The 24396-nt window shown below is 45.2% G+C and overlaps 1 protein-coding gene across 2 annotated transcripts in view; it reads left to right on the top strand.

Annotated features, from left to right (window-relative positions):
- The window catches only part of LOC138511597 (interleukin-6 receptor subunit beta-like), a 665901-nt gene that overhangs the window by 57695 nt on the left and 583810 nt on the right, over window positions 1-24396 (top strand). For both annotated transcript variants that reach the window (XM_069627378.1, XM_069627379.1), the window contains exon 2: window positions 5496-5548. In XM_069627378.1, the coding sequence (XP_069483479.1) occupies window positions 5503-5548 (46 nt within the window). In that variant the 5' untranslated portion in view covers window positions 5496-5502. The remainder of the gene's footprint in view (window positions 1-5495; window positions 5549-24396) is intronic.

Below are 24396 nucleotides of genomic sequence, written 5' to 3'. Positions count from 1 at the left end.
TATTGAAGTATAGCACCACTTGTGGCCTAAATATTTAGAGTAATGGCCTATGGTGTATTCAATATTTTTGTTTATACCGAATATTTATAATTGTTGTTCTTCTTTTTTTTCTCCTCTACCAACAGTAGGAATTAAGCTTCTAGCCTCCCCCCAACTCCTCCCTCCCCCCCCAGTGTGTCCCCTATGTACTGTGCTCTGTTGTTTCCCAGCTAGGTGTCTACTTTATAAATACAATACACACATACATACATACATACACACACATACACAAAGGCATTGTCAGCTCGGGAACTGAGAGCGTATGTTATGATTGTGCCCAGAACTGGAGAATTTCGGGAAAGAGCTTTTTCATGATATAGAAAAGGCCGTCTGTAAGGGCTTGATGCAATACTGAAAAATGTGCATGTTCGTACTTTGCATTGGCATGGGCAGGGATAAGGTGGAAAGGAAGTACATCATTTTTAGGGTTCCCTGATACCTAGGTGTTAGGGGTCCCGGTGGTCCCGGGCCACGTTGGTGCATGGCCATGTGGGGGAGGCATAGAGCCTGGTGAGCAGCGGCAGCGCGCGCCGCAATGAGACGCTGCCAGCCGGAGTTAGTGCAGTAACTGACTGACGAGCAGAAAGCCACTCTGCCCTTTATTGAGCGGATGGCACGTCTCCCACGTGTCACTTAACACGTGGCTTACGCACACGCCAAGGAGGGGCTTAGGATACACCACTAGGTAGCTGATTGGTTTTTCTTGGATCTTGGCCCCTAATGCCCCAGATATAGGGATTGACACATTAGAGTGATTATGATGAAGGTGAATGCATGTATTTTAAGGCATCATCTTGAATGCTGTTGTTCGAGAATTTACAATCATAGGATGGTGCTGTAAATGCCATGAGTATTTTTAATTATTGTGTTAATTTAATTTTCTAAACCCGTTTTCCAGGATTGAGGGGAAGAGAAACGAATTGTATCTTTTAAGTTGTTGTTGCGCTGGTACTCTTAATATGAAATGGAAAATAAAGCATTTGGTGAACTGTAAGCAGATGTAATCGGAGATCGAGGAAGTTTAGAGCACTCGGAGCTAGGCACTGCCCCACCTGCCCTGTACTTGTCAATGCTGCATGTTACTGCAGCACTTCCCCTTTCAGGATGCCGGGCCCCCAGGCACTGTACAGGAAATATCTATTTCTGAAGTGTGATATCCGCCCAAGGAAGGATCAGCTGTGTTTCTGAAAGCTAGCAACCAAAAAGATGGGCAGACTCATAGCGGTGTCCTTGGCTCTGGTGACATCTGGTGCTTTACCTCTCAGCTGCAGTCCACACATGGCAGAGTGTGGTTTACGGCGCAGTGGGAAGCAACGGCAGGAATCATATTCATATAGGTGCCCCTTATACAGAAAACACAGCGTGCTCAGCGCCTAAAACAGCGGTCAAAAGGTCCTGTCTAACTAAGGTCTAGGCCGCTTCTGCCCTTGATATGCGTTTATTGAAGTGAGAATCCGGATGTGTTCAGGACCAAGTGGCAGATTTCAAATACCACAAAACATTTTAAACCGAGGGAAAGGCATTGGCGGGTCTGTGTTTTTCTGATTAGCTGCTGACTGAAAATGCCAATACACTTACAGTAGGTGAAGGGATCCATCAGAGGGGCCCTGGTGTATCCTCCAGTGGCACACCCAGCGACCGCGCGCAATTATTATTTTCCCCAACAGATCTAGTAGCACAATGCGAGGCGAGCGATTATTAGTGTTAGGAGAATGGTGATGCAGTTAAGACTGCCACCTGGACTGGTCATTAACGTTCCCACTGGCTGCTGGGGGCTCAGCTGCTAGTTTTGAGGGGTTGGAGACTGCAGCCCCTTTGCCTCTGCCATCTGACTCCCACCGAAGTTATGGGATGGGCTGTTGCAGTCCTAGAAGGTGGTGGTTTGCAGAAGAAAGAGCTGCTCAAATGACCTAGTGACGCAAAGCCACAGGTGTGCTGGTCCGGAAGTTTATTAGATGGCTCATGTCATCTGTCACATATATGTTCATCACCTGGCACAGTCTCTGCCCCCTCATTTATTAAAGAACATTCTTTGGTTCTCACTAATAGCTTTCACGTTTCTGGTTTGTGACCGAGGTTTCACTTTACAGCAGTAGATGGACGACATCTAGATCAAGTTGTCATCTACTAAAAAGAGCTTCACCACCTGACTAGCTGCCCAGCGGTCATTGAGGCCACGGAATGTGTTTTTCTTAACAGACAAATCTGTTGACCAACTTCATGCGCGACTACGCCATCTCCCAAATGATGGAACTGTCCCTCCTTTGGTATCTTCATCTCTTGCCAAAACTGTAGCCAGTCTTTCTCTGTCACACTACACTTCAGTAGAATTCCCATTAGCAGGGTCACTTTTGCAATTTCTGAAGGAAGTGGAAACATACTTATTATATTGCACTCAACTAATGCTTTTTCCAGCTCCTTCCTTTTCTAGTTTTCAGCTTGCTCGTTTGATAATTTACGGAAGTGATTATAATACTGTAATTTGTGGGCAGTTGGTTAGTTTAACCCTTTAATAATGTTTAAAAAATATGAAATAAAATATGATGGTTCTGTGCATATTTATATATGAATATATATACCACCTCTAGAAGGTAAAACAGCACCTTGCATCAGGCTCCAAAGCTTGCCTAAATTTATTGAAACCCACGCATTATGGTTCAAACAGGTGACATAGTAATGTATAATAAAATCCCTGTGCCAAGCACCGACAAAGAAACGGGTTACAACGCGTTTCCCAATGTACAAGTTGCTTGATGACATACAGTGACATCACATGTATCCCCACTCTAAGGTTTCGTCATGCAAATGGTAGACCGTCTTTTGTTTAGGCATTTTCTTTTCGTTCAACAACCAGTCGGCCATTTTAATACACGTTCTTTGCGTAGAACTGTATAAGGAACAAGGCATCTTTACAGATGTGTCAAGTGCTAATATATATGTATATATTCACTGAAAAAGCCTTAGTTAAGGTGCAGTTAAGTTGTGCAGATTTAACACAGCAAAACCCCCGAAATTCAGCAGACATGGGAAGTCATGACCAGCTAAACTCAGCGCGGTCCTGTTGATGTCCCCCATAGTGACATTTTGTATGTCTTTGTGAATCCCTTCGCTTAAAATATGTCTGTGCTCATGGGCTTTGCAACGGGAACATACCGAGTTAAGGTGGTCATGACTTCCCACATCTGCTGAATTTCAAGGGTTTTGTTGCGTTAAATCTGTCAAATGTATCGGTTGAATAGCATTGTACTTCAACTAAAAGCAGATAGAAAATAGTGTAGTCATAGCAAATCAGTACGCTTACCCAGGCTATTATGTGTGTATTCTCCCTCATATAATACAACTAAAAAAACAAGATTTGCCCTTTTGTTTTGTTTAGCAATTCAGGGGCAATCCTTTAGATTCACCATTGCCAGCTACCTCGACTTTTAAAATCGTATTTCTGATAAAACTTAGTATGCTACAAGCTCTCCCCATTTCAGAGAATCCACACCTACATAAGTGTCCCAGGGTTCATAAAACATGCTGAAGCCCTGACCCTCACCCACATGAATGGTGATCATGCCCTCATCACCAGCAATCCTTAATTCACTCAGTTCCACCTGGAAACCGCCCACCATGCTGCAGTCCACCCCATGACAGACATAACAGGGTTACAACACATCAACCCACCCTAAAGCAACTGGCCTGGCTGCCCTTCAAGGCTTACAGAGTAATGTTAATGTTGAAGGGTATTTGTACCACGCACTATCAGCACCAGAGTGATTCCCTGGTGCATCTGAAAAGGAGGTTGTGAAGGGGTTGGGTGTGGGGGAATTAGTAGGGTATAGCGGGAATAGGTAGAGTGAGAGTTGTGATGTCCTGTTGGCAGCTTCAGTTCGGTTTTCACCGTTCGCTGAGCTTAGTTGCAATTTTCGGTCAGTACAATTCCCCTGTGCTGTTGTGTATGGTTATGTGTTGTTTGTATGTTATTGCAGTCTGGTGAAGTGCATGCGGATTGCTGTGCAGAGATGTTGTTTGTGTGGTTTTGCGTTGGATAAGTGTATGCAGAAACATTTAAGTTTTATAGTTGGGTTAGTAGGTTTTTCTTACCTTCTTGCTTTGGACTTCTGTGCTCATCAACTCTGACTGGCCTGTGTGTTGGAAATTACTTAGCACAGTGTTGGCTCTCCTCTGTGGATTTCTGGCAGTGTGTGGGCATGAGCAGTTGAGTCGGCCTCCCCCCCGCCCATGGGATAGGGATGGTTTGGTGATGGGTTTTGGGTCCCTCCCTGGGTTTCCTGTGGTTGCCTCTATTGGTTAGTGCCACCATCTGTTTCATAGCGGGTCTTTGTTTTCTTAGTCGTTCCCTTCTGATTCTGATGTGAAGAGTTTTAAGTAGTTTTCTGAATTTCAGGTGGTCTCCTGTATTGCGTATGTTTTTTGGAGGAAATTCCAGGTTTTTGCTTCCAGGTGATAGAAATGGCAATCAAAGCAGCATCCCACTTAGTTCCAAAAACCTCACCAACTCTGGTTGACAACACAAGAATCAGAAACCAGAATCAGAAACCAAGAGATGCAAACGAGAGAAAACTAGAAAACAGGCTTTCACCTGATGCACCCCCAGACTCAACAACCCCAGAACAGCCTTCCAGTGCAGCTCAGGAAGAAACTCAAGACCCTCCTCTTCAAAATACATATGGATTGGTTGCAGACTCATGGAATGCATCAGTCCATCCTCAGCCCTGTCTCTCCTCCCCCTGGTTATCTCGACCCCTGTACCCTGTCTTTTTTGTACAGGTTTCTGTTGCTTGTATGTTAAATTTTCTCTACAGGGGTCTCAATGCATTCATACATTAACACATTGATTGATGCTTTATGTATTTGTGGCCCATTTGAGATTGCTCTGAAAAAAGGCTGCTATTTTGGCTGCCTGGGAGCAACCTCAAACCGGCCACAAAAAACCCATGGCCCCTCAAGCAGACTGCAGGGTTTCCAACACAGGCTTCCTAAATCCCCTGCCTCCTTTTTTATCTGCCTCCCCACCCATCCGAACCACTTATTCCTGGCTTAGCCGCCTCCTGTTCTCACCCCACCAATATGCTTTTTTCCTCATCTTGTTTCAGGCCCTCGGTTCCCCAAGCCACTGCCCCTCACCCTCCCAAACGCTCACCTGTAGCCATCCTGGAGCCTCATTCAGACCTTCCAATGCCCTTTCCCTATTGGTGGGAATCTATGGGTGACGTTTACTGGGATGCCTCTTTTGTGCGTGGACTAGGAAATGCAAATCCATAGACCGAAGCCGCACCGGTTATGGTCCACTTGTGAGTGGTGACTTACCCAGTTGCGATGAAAGCTCCTTCACCTACATACCTGCAAAGCACTGCTTGTTTCTCACAGAGCATATACGTTCTGGAGTTATTTAAAGTTATCTCTGCTTGAACAAAAATTATAATGACCTTTTTCTCTATTTTTTTAAGGCAGGAGATGAAGATGATCCTCCTGCTCGTGTTTATGGCTTGGTTCAAAACAGGTACAGTGAACTTCTGATTCATTCCTGCTACTCATTTATCCTCCGCATTGAAGTGAAGTTCACTCCAATGCTTGCTTCGCCACTTGTTTCCACCTCTTCAGCATTTGCTTCAGAAATGCTGTTATCAGTGTTTGAGGAACCCATGTTTAGTTATCAGAATAATCAATACAATGTGTTCACAAGCTAGTCCCCGAATAGTTTCCCTTTCCCAGATATAAAAAGTCAGTATTAGAGAATGGACATTAACTTACCTTATGTTCTTAATGTTCATGTGGTCTATCATCTGACTGTACATCCTCACGTAACAGTATTCTGCAGATGTGTGTTTTTTCTGTCTAGGGGGGAAATGACTCATCAAAGCCCAGGAGGAATAGTTGGGTGGTTGATGGGCCTTTAGAAACTGTATCCTGGGATGGGGAATTGCTCCGCCTACCGACAGAGGTAAGAGACGGAATATCAGATACAATCGGAATCTGCAAGGGTTGTGAAAGCGGCTGTGCCTCCAGGGAAATCACTGCTCTATTTAGCTGGAGCTGGCAGCATTTCCATACAGGGAAGAAAAGCCAGGCCATATATTTGCAAGGCTTGTGCCAGAGCAGCGTTATTGCATGGAAAAAAGGTGTCGCTTATATGGAGAAAGGCTGCACAGTACCTTCCCTTAGTGAGAGGTGTGTGCGGGCGAAAAACATGATTTAGGTTCTGTGATGAATCCTGCAGAGTCATCACAGAATGCCAGCATAAAGTCTCCTCCAATTTGGCCAAGGAAAGGCTGCCGCTACCTGATCCTAACCCTCTGGGTGGTATTACGAGTGAGGGTCACATGGGAGGAGAAGACTGTCAAGGGAATGTGGTGACTCCATCAGGGGAGACACAGTGTTCATCATCTTCTGAAGATGAGGTTTCCCTAGTGCCTGAATAGCTAGAGGCATGTTGTCATAGTAAGGCTTCCCCTCCCACACTTACCCAAGGGGTCAAGCATGAGCATCCTTTTTGTAAACATGGAAATTATGTATATAAGGGTCAGGGAGTTAATACTACTACTTTTAGTGGTCACGATTCTATATTGTGTTTGGATTATAGACCCAATAGAAAACCATTACTTCCTTTGAAATCTTCCCTTAAATATATATCCTATAAACTGAGTGGATTAAATAATGTAAAATAATGCTCTTAGTACTGAAAATAGGAAGATGGATCCAGAGTTGCCAAACCATAGTGAGCAGTCTAGTTGTTTTAATGACCCACACCTGCGTGGTACCTTTACACCTTTAAAGGCCTTTCAGGTGTGGATCAGAGGGAAGCAGCAGGAGGAAGTAGGAGTTGGAGCCACTGCAGTGCTGACAGTGGGATGCTGTGCAAAGAATGTGGCAGAGGTCAGGATTCCAAGCACATGCAGAGGATGTGCAGCGGGAAGTGGTATTGCAGCCAGCTTCCCTGTAGGAGAGAGAACCTCTCTGCGTCCTGTAATACGCTTCAGTGTGAGGTCTTCACTGGTGAGAGTGTGGAGCTGTGGAAGCTCCATTAACGGTCAGCGTGAGCACTGGCAGGCTGACAAGAGCTGTTAAATGCTGTGGGAGTTCCAACGAGTGAAGAAGCAGAAACAGTCAGAAGGAGATGTCAGGATAGACCAATGAGTTGGCCTACTGCAGTTGACCCAGGGGCACTCTGAAGTAGACCATCATGTAAGAACAGATATTCTGAATACTGAACATTTGAAATTAAGCAAACTGGGTGCAACTCTCCTATTAAGAGATGTCCAATAGGGGAACATTGTAACCCGCATTGCCAAAGCCAAAAGGGGGCAATACTAAAGAAGAAAATACAACTTGCTAAAAAAGGGGAATATCTAATATGGGAATATTGTAACCCACATTGCCCAAGCCAAAGAGGGAAATTATGAAACCAAGGGACTACAACTTTCCTAGAGAGGGATAACCAATAAGGGGACATTATAACCTGCATTGCCTAAGCCAAAGCAAGCTGAAAGTGACACCAAGGCAATTTGAACATAATGGTCCCAGAACAAGATACCTCGAGGGAGGAAGTTGTGAACCACATTGCCAACAGACAAAAGGTTGTGTAAGTAGAAATCAAAGACTGCAGGAGAAAAGCTTTCCTTGTAGAAAGGATCAAGGGGGAGAGAAGAGTAACCAGCAGTGACCATGACAAACAGATTAATGTGAGAAATATTGTCCTTTTATACAGTATGGTTGTGAAAGAAGCTGTAAGCCAATTGTGTTGAAATTCAAGAGACTAAATCAAGAAGCAGTTGTTGGTTTCAACTTTCCCCATTCAGGATTTAATTGTGGAAAGTTTGGAACACGCCTTACCACAAACTACAAGTTGTAGTAGTAGGAGTTTTCTCGTGGCAGGTGAGTAAACCAGGAAGAAGATGATTTTAAGTACTGTAGATGTAGTGGATGGTTGTGGTAGCAAAGATGTGACAACTCGGGTAGCGCCTTTTGATAAAATGTTGTGGTGGAAAAAAGTGGAAATTCCACTGTGACTGTATGAGCTGTTGGATAATCTGCTGACTAAAGTATATATTTTTCAATGAACCAGCCTGACAAAGGTGTTGGATCATCCTGATTAAGGCATTGTTAATGAAGGAGAAATAGGATGTGATAAAAAGCAATTGGTCTTCAGATAAAAGAACATTTGGATTGACTTGTGACCTGCTGTGTGAATACAAAGTCTTTTTTGGTTTGCCATGCAGAAGGTGTCGGAAACTTTAACAATTGTTTTAAGTGTGAGCAAACTTTTTGGAACTAAGACATAGTGAATGAAAATAACTTTTATGTTCTTCACAAAGTGGAACTTGGCTAGTGAAAAGATCTTTCCTGAAATTGAAATTTGGTTTGAACTATCCTGGATTAATCCAGGGGAAGGTGATCCAACTTTTGTGTTTGAATTTGTGTTATTTTGTGAAGTTTAAACTCCCAAATAATGAATGTATGATTTGGCTGTATGTTTTAGTGTGAGGGACAGATACTTTTGGACATTACTTTATTTTCCTTTAGCCTTAGTTTGCTAGGTAGGGAAATCCTTGCTAGGTCACGGATTGATAGGTGTTTATCCCTTATCATTTAATAAAATGGCGACTTGTGAGAAAACTCTACCTATGTTTCCGCCTCACATTGCTTACCCCTTACAGTCCCCAGGGCAGTGGTTTTTAATATTTTTTCTCTTGCAGCAGCTTTGTATCAAAAGGTGTCTCACCACTGGAAGATCGGGCACGCATTTCTCATGGGACGATTCACCAGGGAAGCAAGCAGCATGAGATAGGAGCGCATACACATAGCAATTGGGGGCTAAAAACGGACGTCCTCAGAGACATTTACTAATTTGCTGAAAAGGAATGTAACTAGCTCAGCAGGAACAGCCAGAATGTAGCAGTCATAATCTGTGGGAGAAATACTTTTTTACTATGAGCATGCAAAGCATTCTAGGGACTATGAAGAACATTTGGAAACCATGGAGTGTCACATTTTTGCTCTAAATGTACCAGCATTCGGCATGAGCTCCATAGCCACGTATGCAAAGGGGAAAAGAAAATCCACTATTATGCAGGTGGTTAACTCGTCTTCAGACTCTGACTCTTCTTCTACCACTGGAAAAGGAGGCAGATGTCAAAAAACCATAAACAGCCTAACCTATCCTCTTTTCCGGTAAAGGAAATTGTAAAGCAGACTTTGGGGACAGAAAATTGGAAAAGGAAAAAGAAGTAGAGAAAAGTGAAAACCTCTTCATCATCTTCCTCCTCTTTTTCCCCTTTCTCTTCTTTGTCCTCCTGCCAGATGATCAAATCATTGGGGCTTGTTGGGTGTCTTGACCCACGTTCAAGTTATTATGCTGCAACATTTGGTGCTGTGGCCTTAGGAAATCCAAGATGGCGGAAAAGCCCACATTTGCGCCAGAATCCAGGAGAACCGTGCAGTTTTGGCACACCAGAATGGTCCCCTGACCTGCCACCCACCAGTGCAAAGAAAGATGGTTCTGTTCAAAATCCATTTTTATTAATGTCAAAAATTGCTAAGATCATGCTAAGATCATGGGCCTGAAACCACCAAACAAAAATCCAACTATGGTTGAGTGTTTTACTTTACTCTACTGCAGATCCACATCAATGTCATGTCAAGCAAGGATCATATACTATCAAGTAAAATCCTGTATTAATTCAAGACAGCTGTCAAAAATAGGTGCAGTACCGGCATTGGACACTGACCGGCACTGACCGGCACTGGCGCTCTATAAATCCTGACAGGAGAGCTGTCTTGCAGAACAGTGCAGTGAACAGAAGGGGGTTTTATGTAATTAAAAGTTCAAAAGACTTGGTTTTCCTGAGAACCATTAACACCTCAGAGGCACACACAACAGCCCAGGATATCACATGGCCCTGTTGATTGAGAGGGAGGAGTTTCCCCTGCAGCCTGCAGGACACAACTCAATAGACCCTTTCAATTGAATGGGGTATGCTGATTTTGGGTGTGGACTGTAAACAAGTCTTCTGGAAGGAGAGGCCTGTGATCTCTGACTCACCAAGCTTCTGGGGGCGGGCCAGACTGGATTGTGGATTCATATTGCAGCAAATATATGTTTAAGTTAAATTGCTTATAAAATCTTGTATTAAGCTCACAGAAATGTACTATTTGGGGGTCCTTAATATGGAAAATGCCCTCACGATCTGAGACCAAACTCCACTTTGTGCGGTGTTCCGGGACCGAACCCCGCTATTTATTAATATTGCAGACACTGTGTTTAGGATAGAGACATAGTAATTTCCAGTAATATGCTCAGGGAAGGGGTGCAGGTCTGTGTCAATTTTGAGGAAAAACCAATATGGCGAAAGTCACTAAAAACCACAAAATGTTGCCATTTTTGAACCCAGGCTCTGAGGGGGATCAGAGTTGGGCGAGAGGGTATCTTAAATTAATTTGTGAAATGTGTATGTAATTTCAACGACGTGTGTATCTGGGAAACCTGTTAGTTATGAAAAATTCATTTTCTAAGTAAAAGCAAAGGGGCGTTTCTTCAATAGACTGTAAGACTCTGACTCACTCTGACACACTATCCCTTCTCAAATCAGGTCACAGAGAATCCTTGACCTATCAAATCATGAGAGGGTTGGGCATGCAGAATGAGCCGACCCACCCACTTTCAAAAGACATAAAAAGAGCAACTGAAAGCCAGACAGGGACAGTCACTTTTCATTTTCTTGTGAAGCATTTTGCCGGACGACTTCAAAATCCAGAACTCAACTCCAGATAGATCCAGAACCAAGCCAGAACTTAAAGCAGGGGCCCATCCACAAGCTGAATCCTCTTCGGCAGGCCTCCAAATCTTTTGCAACCAAACTATTCAACAGCCGGGCGAGCTGTTTGATTCTGGCTAGAACCTTGGGCCAGAACCATATCCAGACCCAGAAAGCAGAGCTGTATCCAGAACCGGCAGCAGACCCAGAAAGCCGTGCTGTATCCAGAGAGACCAGAACCAGAGAGACCAGACCAGATCGCTGTGAGCAGAACCAGAGATCCAGACCAGACCAGCAGAGCAGAGCTGACCCAGATAGCTGTGACTTCAGAACCAACCGCCCGGAGTCCAGTCCAAACCTGACCAGACCCTGACGGCCTATGTCAAATTTATAGTGTGAGTACTCAGCCAGAACTGTGTAAAACCAATCTCTTAGTTTAAAATAATCTAATTCAAACTATTTTAACCTATTAGAACTGCATCAGAAGAAATCGTGTGTCCATCCTGTTGATTCAAAACCTTCCACAGCGCATCTGTCATTCTGAAACTTTAATTTCATTTCTGAAAATCTATCTCCACAAAATCGTCCGTATCTTTGGAACCCTGTAGGCTAGGAAAGAGATTTAACTTTCATTTTAAAGCTAAGATTCCAAGCCTTCCAACAGGCCTAAAACTCTCTATTCATTATAGTTATTCTGTAATTGCGCTCGACGCATTCGGAAAGATTGCCGCGAATTGACATTTTGCTTCATTTCAACCACGTGTAAAAATATCTGTCTTTTGCTTCCATTATTGAATTCCGTTTTCAACCTCATAACCATCCCTGAATCATTGCCAGTGTGACTTGAACTAATCTTAAGTAGCTATCACCTACCCTGAATCTCCTATAGGGAATTAAAATCATTTTTAGCATATTTTCACTTCTTTGCATACCACATTTAAAGTATTTTGCCTGTGTTTTAAAATCATCCCTGTTCTCTAAACTTGCTCGGGGGGAACTGAAATTCGTATTGTATGGTGATTGTATTCCTGAAAACCGTGTGCTTCACTTCCATCTCCTTATATTGCATAGGGGGGGAGTGCATTGCCACCAGGGGAAAAGTGAACATATTATCTCTTGTGAAACCCTATCAGTTATTTCTGTACTGCATTCTTTCCATCATTGTTTTTCCTTGAAACCATAAAAGCATTCTCAGTTACCTTTTCCTTCCTATACTAACTCTTAAGTAATTAAATCAGTGTGCTAGTGTAACATCATCCATTGTTGATCACTGTCATATGCCTAAGTGTGCAATCAAATATTGATTTATTTATAAAAGTGTAATATATATATATATTGTTTAATTTTTCCAATAAATCTTTTAAATTGCAAAACAAACCTACTTCTTGGCTCAGTGAGGTCAGGGGGATTGAAAGAGAGGGGCGTTATATAAGGGTTTATCATCCAGAGTATAACTAGTCATAAAAATATATAAATAAGGGCTTCCCTTGGGCATTCCAGATGAGGCACTGACTTAGTGGGATTGCTGAATTGAAGTCACTTAACAGATTGGGGGCTGGAGCCGGGGATTCTGGATTAGATCTATCACTTGTGCAGATTAATAACTGACAGGATACAGAATCCTGTTGGATCACCACGCCGTGTTACACTGTAAAAACACCCCTCAAAGGAACGCTCTAAGGAAACGGTCTGTTTTGCAAAATAAAATACAAACTTCTGTAAATCAGGAAGGAAATCAATTTCCAGAATGACGACCTTGGTAGATATCAAAATAGCCAGAGAACGCCCCTTACATAAGCTATTTGTGAGAGGTGAGTGGGCTCATCAGGACCAGGCGGTCTGGTTGTAGGCAATCGCACCCCAGATCACTGAGACAGGGTCAGACATATGGAGAGATCAGGGTCCATTACATGTGGCCCTGAGTGAACTATATATGGCCCCTAAAGCCAAAGATGAGCACGACAAGATTGTCAGGATAACGGCATATTTATATCTATATATGGGAGCCATAAAGGACAAATGTGCTGAAGGCCAAGATCTGGCAAATAGGCAACTGATGGCATTAGAGAAGGCCCAATCTGACCTGGTCTCCACCGAGCAGAGGCTGCAGAGGAGCCAGGAGTCAGAAAATGACAGTAGGCAGTATATCATTAAAATAAAAGAGGATATGGGTATCCTGCAACAGGAAAAGTCTGACCAGGATAACAGATTTCTGGCCTTGCAGAAGGAGTACCAAGAAGGTTTGGATGCCCTACTGCAGAGCCAGAAAAAGCTGGAGCAACAACTGGACTTCAATAGGGTATGCGCAGAGCAGGTAGTCACCCTACAAAGGCACCTAGATAGGGAGAAGACAGAGAGCAATAAACTGATTTTGAAAGACCTGGATACCCAGGCAGAGTTTGATCAAGAACGCCACAAAGCTGGTGCCTTTCAAAGGCAGAGGGACGACCTGGCGGCACAGATGCAGGCTCTTAGTCAGGAAAGGGACACCTTAGGCCAGGAAGTCTGCCAACTAAAAGAAAAAAATGAAGAAAATCACTTGGCCCTCCAGGGACTGGGTGACCTCCAAAAAAAGCATCAGAACTTGTTAAAGCACACCAGGAGGGTGGAAGATGCTCTGGCAAAAAAGGAGCAGGCCAGTAGGGATGGGACTCAGGAGGTAGCCATGCAGGAGAGACTGATAGAGTCTAGTAAGGCCTTAACTGAGGAACTGAAAGCGCAGGCTCTTGCATTGCAACAGGGAGACGGGGCTGACAGAGATGAAGTTCGCTGGGAAAGGGAAACACCTGAGCATAACCTCAGGAGCCCTAGTACCAGAGGCCTTCATCTCTCCCAGTCCTTGGACTCTGCCACCCCCATGTCCCATGGTGCACATGAGCCCAGGGCCACGGGGATGGCAGACTACTATCCAACCAGAAGTATGGGGCTCATAGGCCAGTACCTCCCAGGAATGGATGGGCGGGCATCCGGGTATGGGCACCCAAGTACAGTGCAATTTAGTGGGGAACCCCAGGAGAGTAGGCCCACTAAGGGCATCCTGAAAACCTCTGCCCAGTTAGGTCAGTGGGGGGGGGGGTACCCATCAAATCCTGGCAGCAAGGAGGGATCTGAAGACTCCTCTGAGCGGCCCAGGACACAGGAGACTAGGTCCCCACATTCTGCCAGCCATTCCCAGGCTCGCAGAATCTGGGAAAACCTGGAAGATCAGACGGGCACCTCTGGGAGCAGTGCTGCTGAGTCAGAGGATGAATGGACCGGGGTTACCCGAACCAAAAAGGCCAATAAGGCAAAAAGGGCCTTGCTTAAGGACCCATTAAAACAGATTAAGGCAATAAGGAGTGTCATCACCCCTTATCACAAGAACGTCAAGTATTCTGTTTGGGAACACTTGGAGCTTTACGAGCAAATGATGGAGACTTTCCATTTGAAAGACAGCAGTAGCTGCATTCAGTATGTAAAATGGACATTCTCCCAGAATACTCCAGTTTCTTTGCAGAGCTGGAGGACCAAAACCATTCAAGATGGTCCACATATAGGGCAGCCATCTTGAAACATTTTTCTGTTCACAGAAATCCCCAAGAGGCTCGCAAGGCAGCCTACAATTTGCAATGTGGGGAGCATCAGGCCCCACAAGAATTTGTGCAGGAGTTAAAGCGTGCTTTTGCGCAGACTACAAAAAGGGTACGCACGGACAGTAAAGAATTTGTTAATGCGTTTTTCCATGCCTTACCCAAATACATAGTGACCCAGGTCGTGAGAGATTTTCACGAGAGAAGATCTTTAGACTGGGTCATTGAGCAAGCCACCCGCATCTATGAGGTGCAGAAACCGGTGGCAAATAAGAATCAGCCCAAAAACCCCAAAACCAACAACACCCCTGCTGCTGCCAAGGTGGCAGAGGTAAAGGTTGCCCCTGTTTTAGATTTGGAGATGGGGGGACCTAAAAACCTGCCTGCACCGAATAATTCTAAGCCCAGAAGGCCCTCTGGCCAGTCACAAACAGGGAGCCAAGGCGGTAGTCCCACAAATGGGGTCCCTCACTCCCCTGATTATGTAAGTCCCTGTTACAAGGGAAACCGACCCATCTTGGGTTATATGTGGACTCCTCCAGTGGAAGGGGGGGATCCAGCCAAGCACCTGACCCAGGTAACTACCCTCCTAACTTCCCACAGGAGGGCAGAAATTCCCCAAATCCTGGGCAGAACTTGTTCCCCAGGTATCCACCCAACTTCCAGCCCCAAAATCATCCATCCTTCTTTCCCCAATTCCCTGAGCCCAGACAACCTAATCCGGGAGAGGGGAGGCCAAGGGTGGAGGGGTACCCAAATCTTCCCAACCCGGGGTACTACCAGAGAAGGGATAGCTACCTTTCCCGGGATCAGCCCAGGGGAGAAAATAGAACCCCGTATCAGCCTGAGCGGGTTTCACAGTTAGAGCGCCAGGTCCAAAATATGGCACGGGATCTGGGTCACATACTGAGGGCTCAACAGAACCCTCAGATGAGCATGCCACCGCAGAATGCCCCAAACTCTGGGCCTGGTGCTCCAGAACAATGACGGGGGCAGCACCCCGATAACCCACCGGTTTCCAGGGAGGAGGCACAAGGGAAAGGGGGGTGTAAAGCCTTGGAGGAAGCTTCCTTCCCCACTTGTAAACAGCCCCTGGAAACCCAGGAACCGGAAACAAAATCTCCTACCCCTGAAGGTCTTCCACCCAAGCAGCAGAGAGGAGGTAGGAGAAACAAAGGACCCAAACAGACCCATTTTGTGGAGGGGGTACAGGTCTTCCAATTTGAAGGAGAGGGATCCTCAGAGGATCCTGGGAAAAGGATCTACTCCTTCAGAGATGGGGGAACTCCTCCCAAGGAAAATGGGTCCCAAGGGATTCCAATCCAGACTGGGTAGATGTGGGGATTGAGCTGTCGCCGCCCATCATTCTATCCCAGAACCAACAATACCGAAAACCCCTGGTTCAAACCCATCCTGGTGACTGCTTCCAAAAAGGGGGGGGCGGCCCAGAACCGGAACCAGGGGAACCCAAAACCATATCCAGTTGCCAACTTTTTCTTTCAGATTCCCGAGACTCTCCACAGAATTTTGCCCAAATCTCTTCTCTCTCAATGTCCAAAACCAGAAAATTAGCCCCCCAGTTGTCCAAAAATGTGCATTATCTGTGCCCCCTTACAGAGAAGGAGGGAAGATACTATGTCCCGGTTCAAGTTAAGGGGCAGGATACAATTTTGGCACTGGTGGACACGGGATCCCAAGCTACCCTTCTGTCCAAAAGGGCCTTTGATGAGCTAAATGCAGGAAGGGGGAGAATTACCGTATTCCTCTCACCTCTCTTCCTGGACAACTTCAGAACTTTGACGGGAAGGAAATTCCCGTCGAGGGGACTGCAGATTTGGACATCAAAATTGGGCGACACAAGGTGAAACACCCGGTCATAGTAGTGACTCCAGAGGGCACCCCTTGTTTACTAGGGAATGACCTCCTGAGAAGGTTGTCACCCCTAATAGATTGCGTAAACAAGGTCCTCTGGACCCAGACTAGCCGACCAATAAAATTAAAGTGTCAACCATGTTAGTTTAAACAGCACCTGCCACATGGTTGAACAAAAATCTGACCAAGTAGAATTCCACTTCCAGAACAACCAAATTCCAGACGTGACCGTAATAGCAGTAGGACAACAGACGGGTGATGGGGGACCCTCTCTATTTCTGAAAATCAACCTTCCCTCCAGTTTAAGGTGGTATTCCACACTGGAAGGAAATATTCTGAAATTCTTTACTAATCCACAATCAGAAACTCCCACTCCTATAGTCCAGAAAGAGGTGAAATCAGCTCAGAGCCTGGCTGATGTTCAGTAAATTGGAGAGCAGTTGTTCATCCCTGTTCAGTTAAATGATGGGAAGGACTCTGTTCTCGCCCGAGTGTGTTTGAACAATGGTAAGAGCTTCATCAGCGAAGCCATGTTCCGCCAACTCCCAAAAGATCCAGCCATTCCCACATTCAAACTGGTAGACAAATGGGAAATGGATCTGGAAACACCCAATTCGAAACATCTCCTGCCAAGCAGGTGTATGCTCAAAATCTCCATTGGCAACAAGAGCATAGTCCATAATTGTTGGGTCGTGCGAGACGTCACCGCCGCCTTTTACTTAGGCAGTGACATTCTCAATCGCTTTGCCATTAGTTTGGACCTAATAAACTTCAAAGCTTGGTCCCGATTAGCGGATAATCCCATGGGCATTGATGATCCAGAAAAAGCATTTAGGTCAGCTCAATTGCTACCTTATGCAGTTGAAATTCAGATTAAAGAGGAAGTCACCATCCCAGAAAGGACCCGACAATTCTCCCTGGAAGTGAAAGTTAAAAGAGGACAAAAATTGAAAAACCTTGATGCTTAGATTCATCTAAATGCTTCTCTCCAACAGCAAGGGTTGGGGGTAAACCCAACACCATTAGTCAACATAGAACATGACACCATTCCAATAGAGGTGGATAACAGCGACTTAAAGAGTATTACTCTAGCCGCAGGCACCATTATTGGAATGGCGGTTGATGACCGACATTTCTCCATTGATATAGGAAATGAACTGTTAGGACCAATCCCCAAGGACTGTTTTGACAGTGACAGTGATGACAATACTACACCAGATAGGATCTTTACCCGGCATGGGGGGAACTTCCTGGTGTACACTTCATGCCCTTATGGTAAGGAAGAAGTGACTTGTGACTTCAGAAGGGATGAGGTGATTTTCCAGGTCCATGAGGGCTGCCTTTCCCACCTGAAGCCTCCAGTCCAAATCAGCACTCTGACCAGGGACTTCTCCACCCAGCTGGAGGAGGCCGCTGAGATAGCAAAACCAGAAGTCTTTCCAGGCTTCAGGCAAATGGTGGAAGAGAGAGTCAACCTAGCTGATGCCTGTGTGGCTCTGGAACAGAAGCAAAAGTTGAAACAAGTTTTCTTGGATTTCCAAGATCTCTTTGCAGTAGACTCATATGACTGTGGTTGCACCGACATCCACACAACAACAATTCCCACGGACCCCGGCATGACTCCAGTGTTTGTGAAGCAATATCGCTTGCCTCTCGCATCCATGGAGTCCCTTACTGAAATAATTAAGAACCTTGAGTCCCGGGGAATAATCCGTCCAGTCCACAGCACCTTCAATAATCCGGTGCTGGGAATATTGAAGCCAAACGGCCAGTGGAGACTCTGCGCCGACCTTGGGGAGCTCAACAAACGGGTCCATACTTCCCAATGGCCTCTTCCCTACATTGACCAAGGGCTGGCCCAGATCCAGGAGTCACAGGTATTCACTGCAATAGACCTGACCAACGGATACTGTACTGTGCCTGTCAGTAGGGAGGACCAATACAAGCTGGCTTTTACCTTTGGGGGCCAGCAGTACACATGGAGCTGGACTCCCTTTGGATACCCCAACTCCGGCAATGAATTCAACATTTTCCTACATAAGGCCATGCCCGACCTGGGTGCAAGGGGTAACCTGGCGTATGTAGATGATGTCCTCATCAAAAGTTCATCTGTGGAAGAACACATAGCAGAGATCCGTTATGTTCTGACACAGTTGAGGGCCGCCGGAGCAAAACCTTCCTTTCAGAAAGCACAGTGGTGTAGAACCCGTGTTAATTTCTTGGGGCATGAGATTACTCCTCAGGGTCTCTGTCCCCAGGAAAAGAAAGTGGAAGCCCTCAAAAAATTGAAGGATCCCACAACTCTGCGGGAACTAAGGAGCCGCCTTGGACTGACTAATTACAGCAGAAAGTTCATTGAGGGCTACGCAGAGATCACTAGACCCCTGATTCATCTTTTGAAGGGTGGGGTCAAGTGGGAATGGGGTCCAGAACAATCCGAGGCAGTAAGACAACTCAAAAGAAGCCTCTCACAAGCGCCTTGCCTAGCTCACCCTGTCAGAAACAAGGAGTTCTTCCTGGAGACAGGGTTCTCTAATACGAGCTTGATGGCAGTATTATACCAAAAGCATGGCAAGGTCAATAAAGTAATCTCCTATGCGAGCAAAACTTTATCCTCTGTGGAGGAAAAATTCAACGATTGTGAGAAGGCACTCCTGGCAACGGTGTGGGCATTGAAGAATTACCGCCCGTTTATCCAGGGGGAACACATCATAGTGGAGACTCCACACCAGCCTCTGCAATATCTCCAAAGTGACAGAATCCGTGCCGGAAATGTGAGTAATTCCCGAATTACTTTATGGATTCTGTCAATGCAAGGCTTTCCTGTGGAGGTCAGATATGGCCAAAACAAGAAGAGTCCCCTCACGCAAGGTCTGGCTGATTTGCATGATTGTGCCAGAGAAAACTGTCTCAAGGAAGAAAGTCTAAAAATCAAGGACAACATGGAGGCATACCTTAATTCCCCACACAAAGTCTTTGAAGAAGACAAGTGTGAGGGAATGCCCACTGTCTATGTGGATGGATGCTCTTACCATGTTGACAACAACGGGGGAAAAGAACTTGTGGCCGGCGTAGGGAATGCATGGGTGAATGAGTCCCCAGAACCCTCAGCTGGATACAAAATTGGTCCCCGAAGTAGTCAGGTGGCAGAATTGATGGCTGTGTATCAAGCCATCCTCACTAATAGAGATTGAGTCCCTGTTGGGGGAAATCCAGGTCACTGCTATCACTAGGTCCCAAACAAATGCTCACAATGATCTTTCAACTGCACAATGGAGTAAGGAGACCCCAGATGCTGATTTTATTACAGATCAAAAAGGGGATCCAATAATTGGTAAGTTTTACCAACACATTGAGGACCCTGAGAACTTTCCCCTGACGGATACCGATTAAATTGGGAAAGAGGACCTTAGAGTGTTGATGAAATGTCCAAAGATGTTCCAAATCCAAGACGGTTTGTTGGTAAGGAAATCCCAAGCTGGCCATGATCAGTGGGTGGTCCCTACCTCATTCCGAAGCCTGATGTTAAGTCACGCCCATGATGCGGCCACCGCCGGTCAAAGGGGGTTTCATACAACACTTGAGATCTTAAGAGAGGTTGCATACTGGCCACACATGGGGCAGGACCTCGACCAATACTTGAAGGGGTGTCTTGTGTGTGCACAATTTCAGCCAACATCCCTCACACACCGAGCGCCTCTCCAAAAGAGGGGGGGGACACTGCCATGGTCAGATTTGCAAATCGACTTCATAGGCCCCGTGATTCGCTCCTCTAGGGGAAATAAGTACATGTTGACGGTCAAATGCTTATTTACTAAATGGGTGGAATGTCTCCGGGCCCCAAACTGCAAGGCAGAAACAGCAGCTGCCCTGATGATCAACTACATCTTTTCGCGTTTTGGTCTACCCCAAAGGATTGAGTCAGACAGAGGTAGCCACTTCACCAGCGAAGTAATGACTAAGATGTGGGAATTACTGGGGGTTAAAAGGAAGCTACATATTGCTTACCGGCCAGCCTCTTCTGGTGCAGTAGAGAGATACAACAGAACCATTGTGAGCATATTAAAAAAGTTTGTGGCAGATTCTGGGCCAAGTTGAGATATCCGATTACCACTTGTCCTAATGGCCATCAGATCTACCCCTTCATCTGCAACTAAAATGTCACCGTTTGAGCTGATGACTGGACGCAAGATGGTGCTTCCCCAGCATTTGCTCTACAGGACCCAAGAGCAGAGATTAATCAATGCCTCCACAACTCATGAGTATGTGGAGAATTTAAGGAAACACCTTCAACATGCTTTTGCCTATGCTCAGCGGAATCTAGAAAGATCCATTATGATTTGAAAACCACCATGAAAGAATACAATGTGGGAGACCGGGTCTATCTGTACAATTTCCAGAGGAACCAGGCCAAACAGCGAAAATGTTTGCCTACATGGAAGGGACCTTTTGACATTATAGACAAGATCTCCCCAGTTACCTACAAGATCTGCATCCCCAAAGGTAGTTTGGCAGAAGGGGAAGACAAGTGGGTCCATATAAATCAGTTAAAGTGTTGCCATCCCAGGCGCACTCTGCAGCAACTGGAGGAGTCCTTTGCAATACCAGAGGGGACAGCTCCAGAGTAATTCAGTTCCAACCCTAAACATCCCACATATAGGGCCTCATTACGACCCAGGCGTTAAGGGTTAACGCCGTCGTTAACCCTTAACGCCTATTCTGATTTTAACGGCTGCTTTTAGCAGCCGTTAAAATCCATGGCGCTAACCTGCCATGATGCTAATTACGCCACCGTAATTTACGGTGGCGTAATTAGCGCCTTCCCCACTCCCATTATGCCCTATGGGGCAAAAATGGGAATGGGGAAGGGAAAATGGGAAATGGGGATTTACCGCCCCACTCACCTTGGAATGGGGCGGTAAATCCGCCATCCACCATGGTGTAAACATAGTTTACACCATGGTGGTAAAGTTGGCGCAATTAGCGCCTGGGTTGTAATGACCCCCATAGTCTCTAAAATATTATGTTTCTTAAATAAAAATGTCTTCTGATTATATCTTGTTTTTAAAAAAAAATCAGAATGTAAATGTCTATTGATTTATAAAATGTATATGCCGCCCCACTATATCAATAGTGGGGGAGAAATGTCTACGGATAGGTATTGCCGCTTTGCTTTGTCATCCTAGGAGAAAGAAAACCTGGAGACTGACCACGGAAGACCACCTGGGGACTGGGAGCAAAGATCCGAAGGGCCCGGGGTACCGCCCAATACTCCCATCAGGACCGGCGAGGAGAACCGATCGATCCACCCTGATGGAGGAAAAGATGCTGAACTTTGTCATCTGCGGAATCGGAGGAAGATGATGCGGACATCCCAGCGCGTGGATCAAAACATCCTTTGCACCCGACTCCCCCTCGACTCGAAATCAAAGCGTGGTCGGGCGGGGGGGCTTGTTGGGTGTCTTGACCCACGTTCAAGTTATTATGCTGCAACATTTGGTGCTGTGGGCTTAGGAAATCCAAGATGGCGGAAAAGCCCACATCTGCGCCAGAATCCAGGAGAACCGCACAGTTTTGCGCACACCAAAATGGTACCCTGACCTGTCACCCACCAGTGCAAAGAAAGATGGTTCTGTTCAAAATCCGTTTTTATTAATGTCAAAAATTGCTAAGATCATGGGCCCGAAACCACCAAACAAAAATCCAACTATGGTTGAGTGTTTTACTTTACTCTACTGCAGATCCACATCAATCCCATGTCAAGCAAGGATCATATACTTTCAAGTAAAATCCTTTCTTTTTGAAATAGATTAATTCAAGACAGCTGTCAAAAATAGGTGCAGTACCGGCATTGGACACTGACCGGCGCTGGCACTCTATAAATCCTGACAGGAGAGCTGTCTTGCAGAACTGTGCAGTGAACAGAAGGGGGTCTTATGTAATTAAAAGTTCAAAAGACTTGCTTTTCCTGAGAACCATTAACACCTCAGAGACACACACAACAGCCAGGATATCACATGGCCCTGTTGATTGAGAGGGAGGAGTTTCCCCTGCAGCCTGCAGGACACAACACAATAGACCCTTTCAATTGAATGGGGTATGCTGATTTTGGGTGTGGACTGTAAACAAGTCTTCTGGAAGAAGGAGAGGCCTGTGATCTCTGACTCACCAAGCTTCTGGGGGCGGGCCAGACTGGATTGTGGATTCATATTGCAGCAAATATATGTTTAAGTTAAATTGCTTATAAAATCTTGTATTAAGCTCACAGAAATGTACAATTTGGGGATCCTTAATATGGAAAATGCCCTCACGATCTGAGACCAAACTCCACTTTGTGTGGTGTTCTGGGACTGAACCCGCTATTTATTGATATTGCAGACACTGTGTTTAGGATAGAGACATAGTAATTTCCAGTAATATGCTCAGGGAAGGGGTGCAGGTCTGTGTACATTTTGAGGAAAAACCAATATGGTGAAAGTCACTAAAAAGCACAAAATGTTGCCATTTTTGAACCCAGGCTCTGAGGGGGATCAGAGTTGGGGGAGAGGTTATCTTAAATTAATCTGTGAAATGTGTATGTAATTTCAACGACGTGTGTATCTGGGAAACCTGTTAGTTATGAAAAATTCATTTTCTAAGTAAAAGCAAAGGGGTGTTTCTTCAATAGACTGTAAGACTCTGACTCACTCTGACACACTATCCCTTCTCAAATCAGGTCACAGAGATTCCTTGACCTATCAAATCATGAGAGGGTTGGGCATGCAGAATGAGCCGACCCACCCACTTTCAAAAGACATAAAAAGAGCAACTGAAAGCCAGATAGGGACAGTCACTCTTCATTTTCTTGTGAAGCATTTTGCCGGACGACTTCAAAATCCAGAACTCAACTCTAGATAGATCCAGAACCAAGCCAGAACTTAAAGCAGGGGCCCATCCACAAGCTGAATCCTCTTCAGCAGGCCTCCAAATCTTTTGCAACCAAACTATTCAACAGCCGGGCGAGCTGTTTGATTCTGGCTAGAACCTTGGGCCAGAACCATATCCAGACCCAGAAAGCAGAGCTATATCCAGAACCGGTAGCAGACCCAGAAAGCCGTGCTGTATCCAGAGAGACCAGAACCAGAGAGACCAGACCAGATCGCTGTGAGCAGAACCAGAGATCCAGACCAGACCAGCAGAGCAGAGCTGACCCAGATAGCTGTGACTTCACAACCAACCGCCCGGAGTCCTGTCCAAACCTGACCAGACCCTGACGGCCTATGTCAAATTTATAGTGTGAGTACTGTGTAAAACCAATCTCTTAGTTTAAAATAATTAGTTTAAAAAAATCTAATTCAAACTATTTTAACCTATTAGAACTTCATCATAAGGAATCGTGTGTCCATCCTGTTGATTCAAAATCTTCCACAGCGCATCTGTCATTCTGAAACTTTAATTTCATTTCTGAAAATCTATCTCCACAAAATCGTCCGTATCTTTGGAACAGTGTGGGCTAGGAACGGGATTTAACTTTCATTTTAAAGCTAAGATTCTAAGCTTTGCTAGAACCGACTCTCTTTTCATAGTTATTCTTTAATCGCGCTCCACGCATTCGAAAAAATAGCCGCGAATTGACATTTTGCTTCATTTCAACCACGTGTAAAAATATCTGTCTTTTGCTTCCGTTATTGAATTCCGTTTTCAACCTGACAACCATCCCTGAATCATTGCCAGTGTGACTTGAACTAATCTTAAGTAGCTATCACCTACCCTGAATCTCCTATAGGGAATTAAAATCATTTTTAGCATATTTTCACTTCTTTGCATACCACATTTAAAGTATTTTGCCTGTGTTTTAAAATCATCCCTGTTCTCTAAACTTGCTAGGGGGGAACTGAAATTCGTATTGTATGGTGATTGTATTCCTGAAAAACGTGTGCTTCACTTCCATCTCCTTATATTGCATAGGGGGGGAGTGAATTGCCACCAGGGGAAAAGTGAACATATTTTCTCTTGTGAAACCCTATCAGTTATTTCTGTACTGCATTCTTTCCATCTTTTTTTCTCTTTGAAACCATAAAAGCATTCTCAGTTACCTTTTCCTTCCTATACTAACTCTTAAGTAATTAAATCAGTGTGCTACTGTAACATCATCCATTGTTGATCACTGTCATATG

Source organism: Ambystoma mexicanum, chromosome 6p (assembly GCF_040938575.1).
Source record: "Ambystoma mexicanum isolate Mex_15411 chromosome 6p, UKY_AmexF1_1, whole genome shotgun sequence".
Lineage (NCBI taxonomy): Eukaryota > Metazoa > Chordata > Amphibia > Caudata > Ambystomatidae > Ambystoma > Ambystoma mexicanum.
This window is presented reverse-complemented; position numbering and strand designations above follow the sequence as displayed.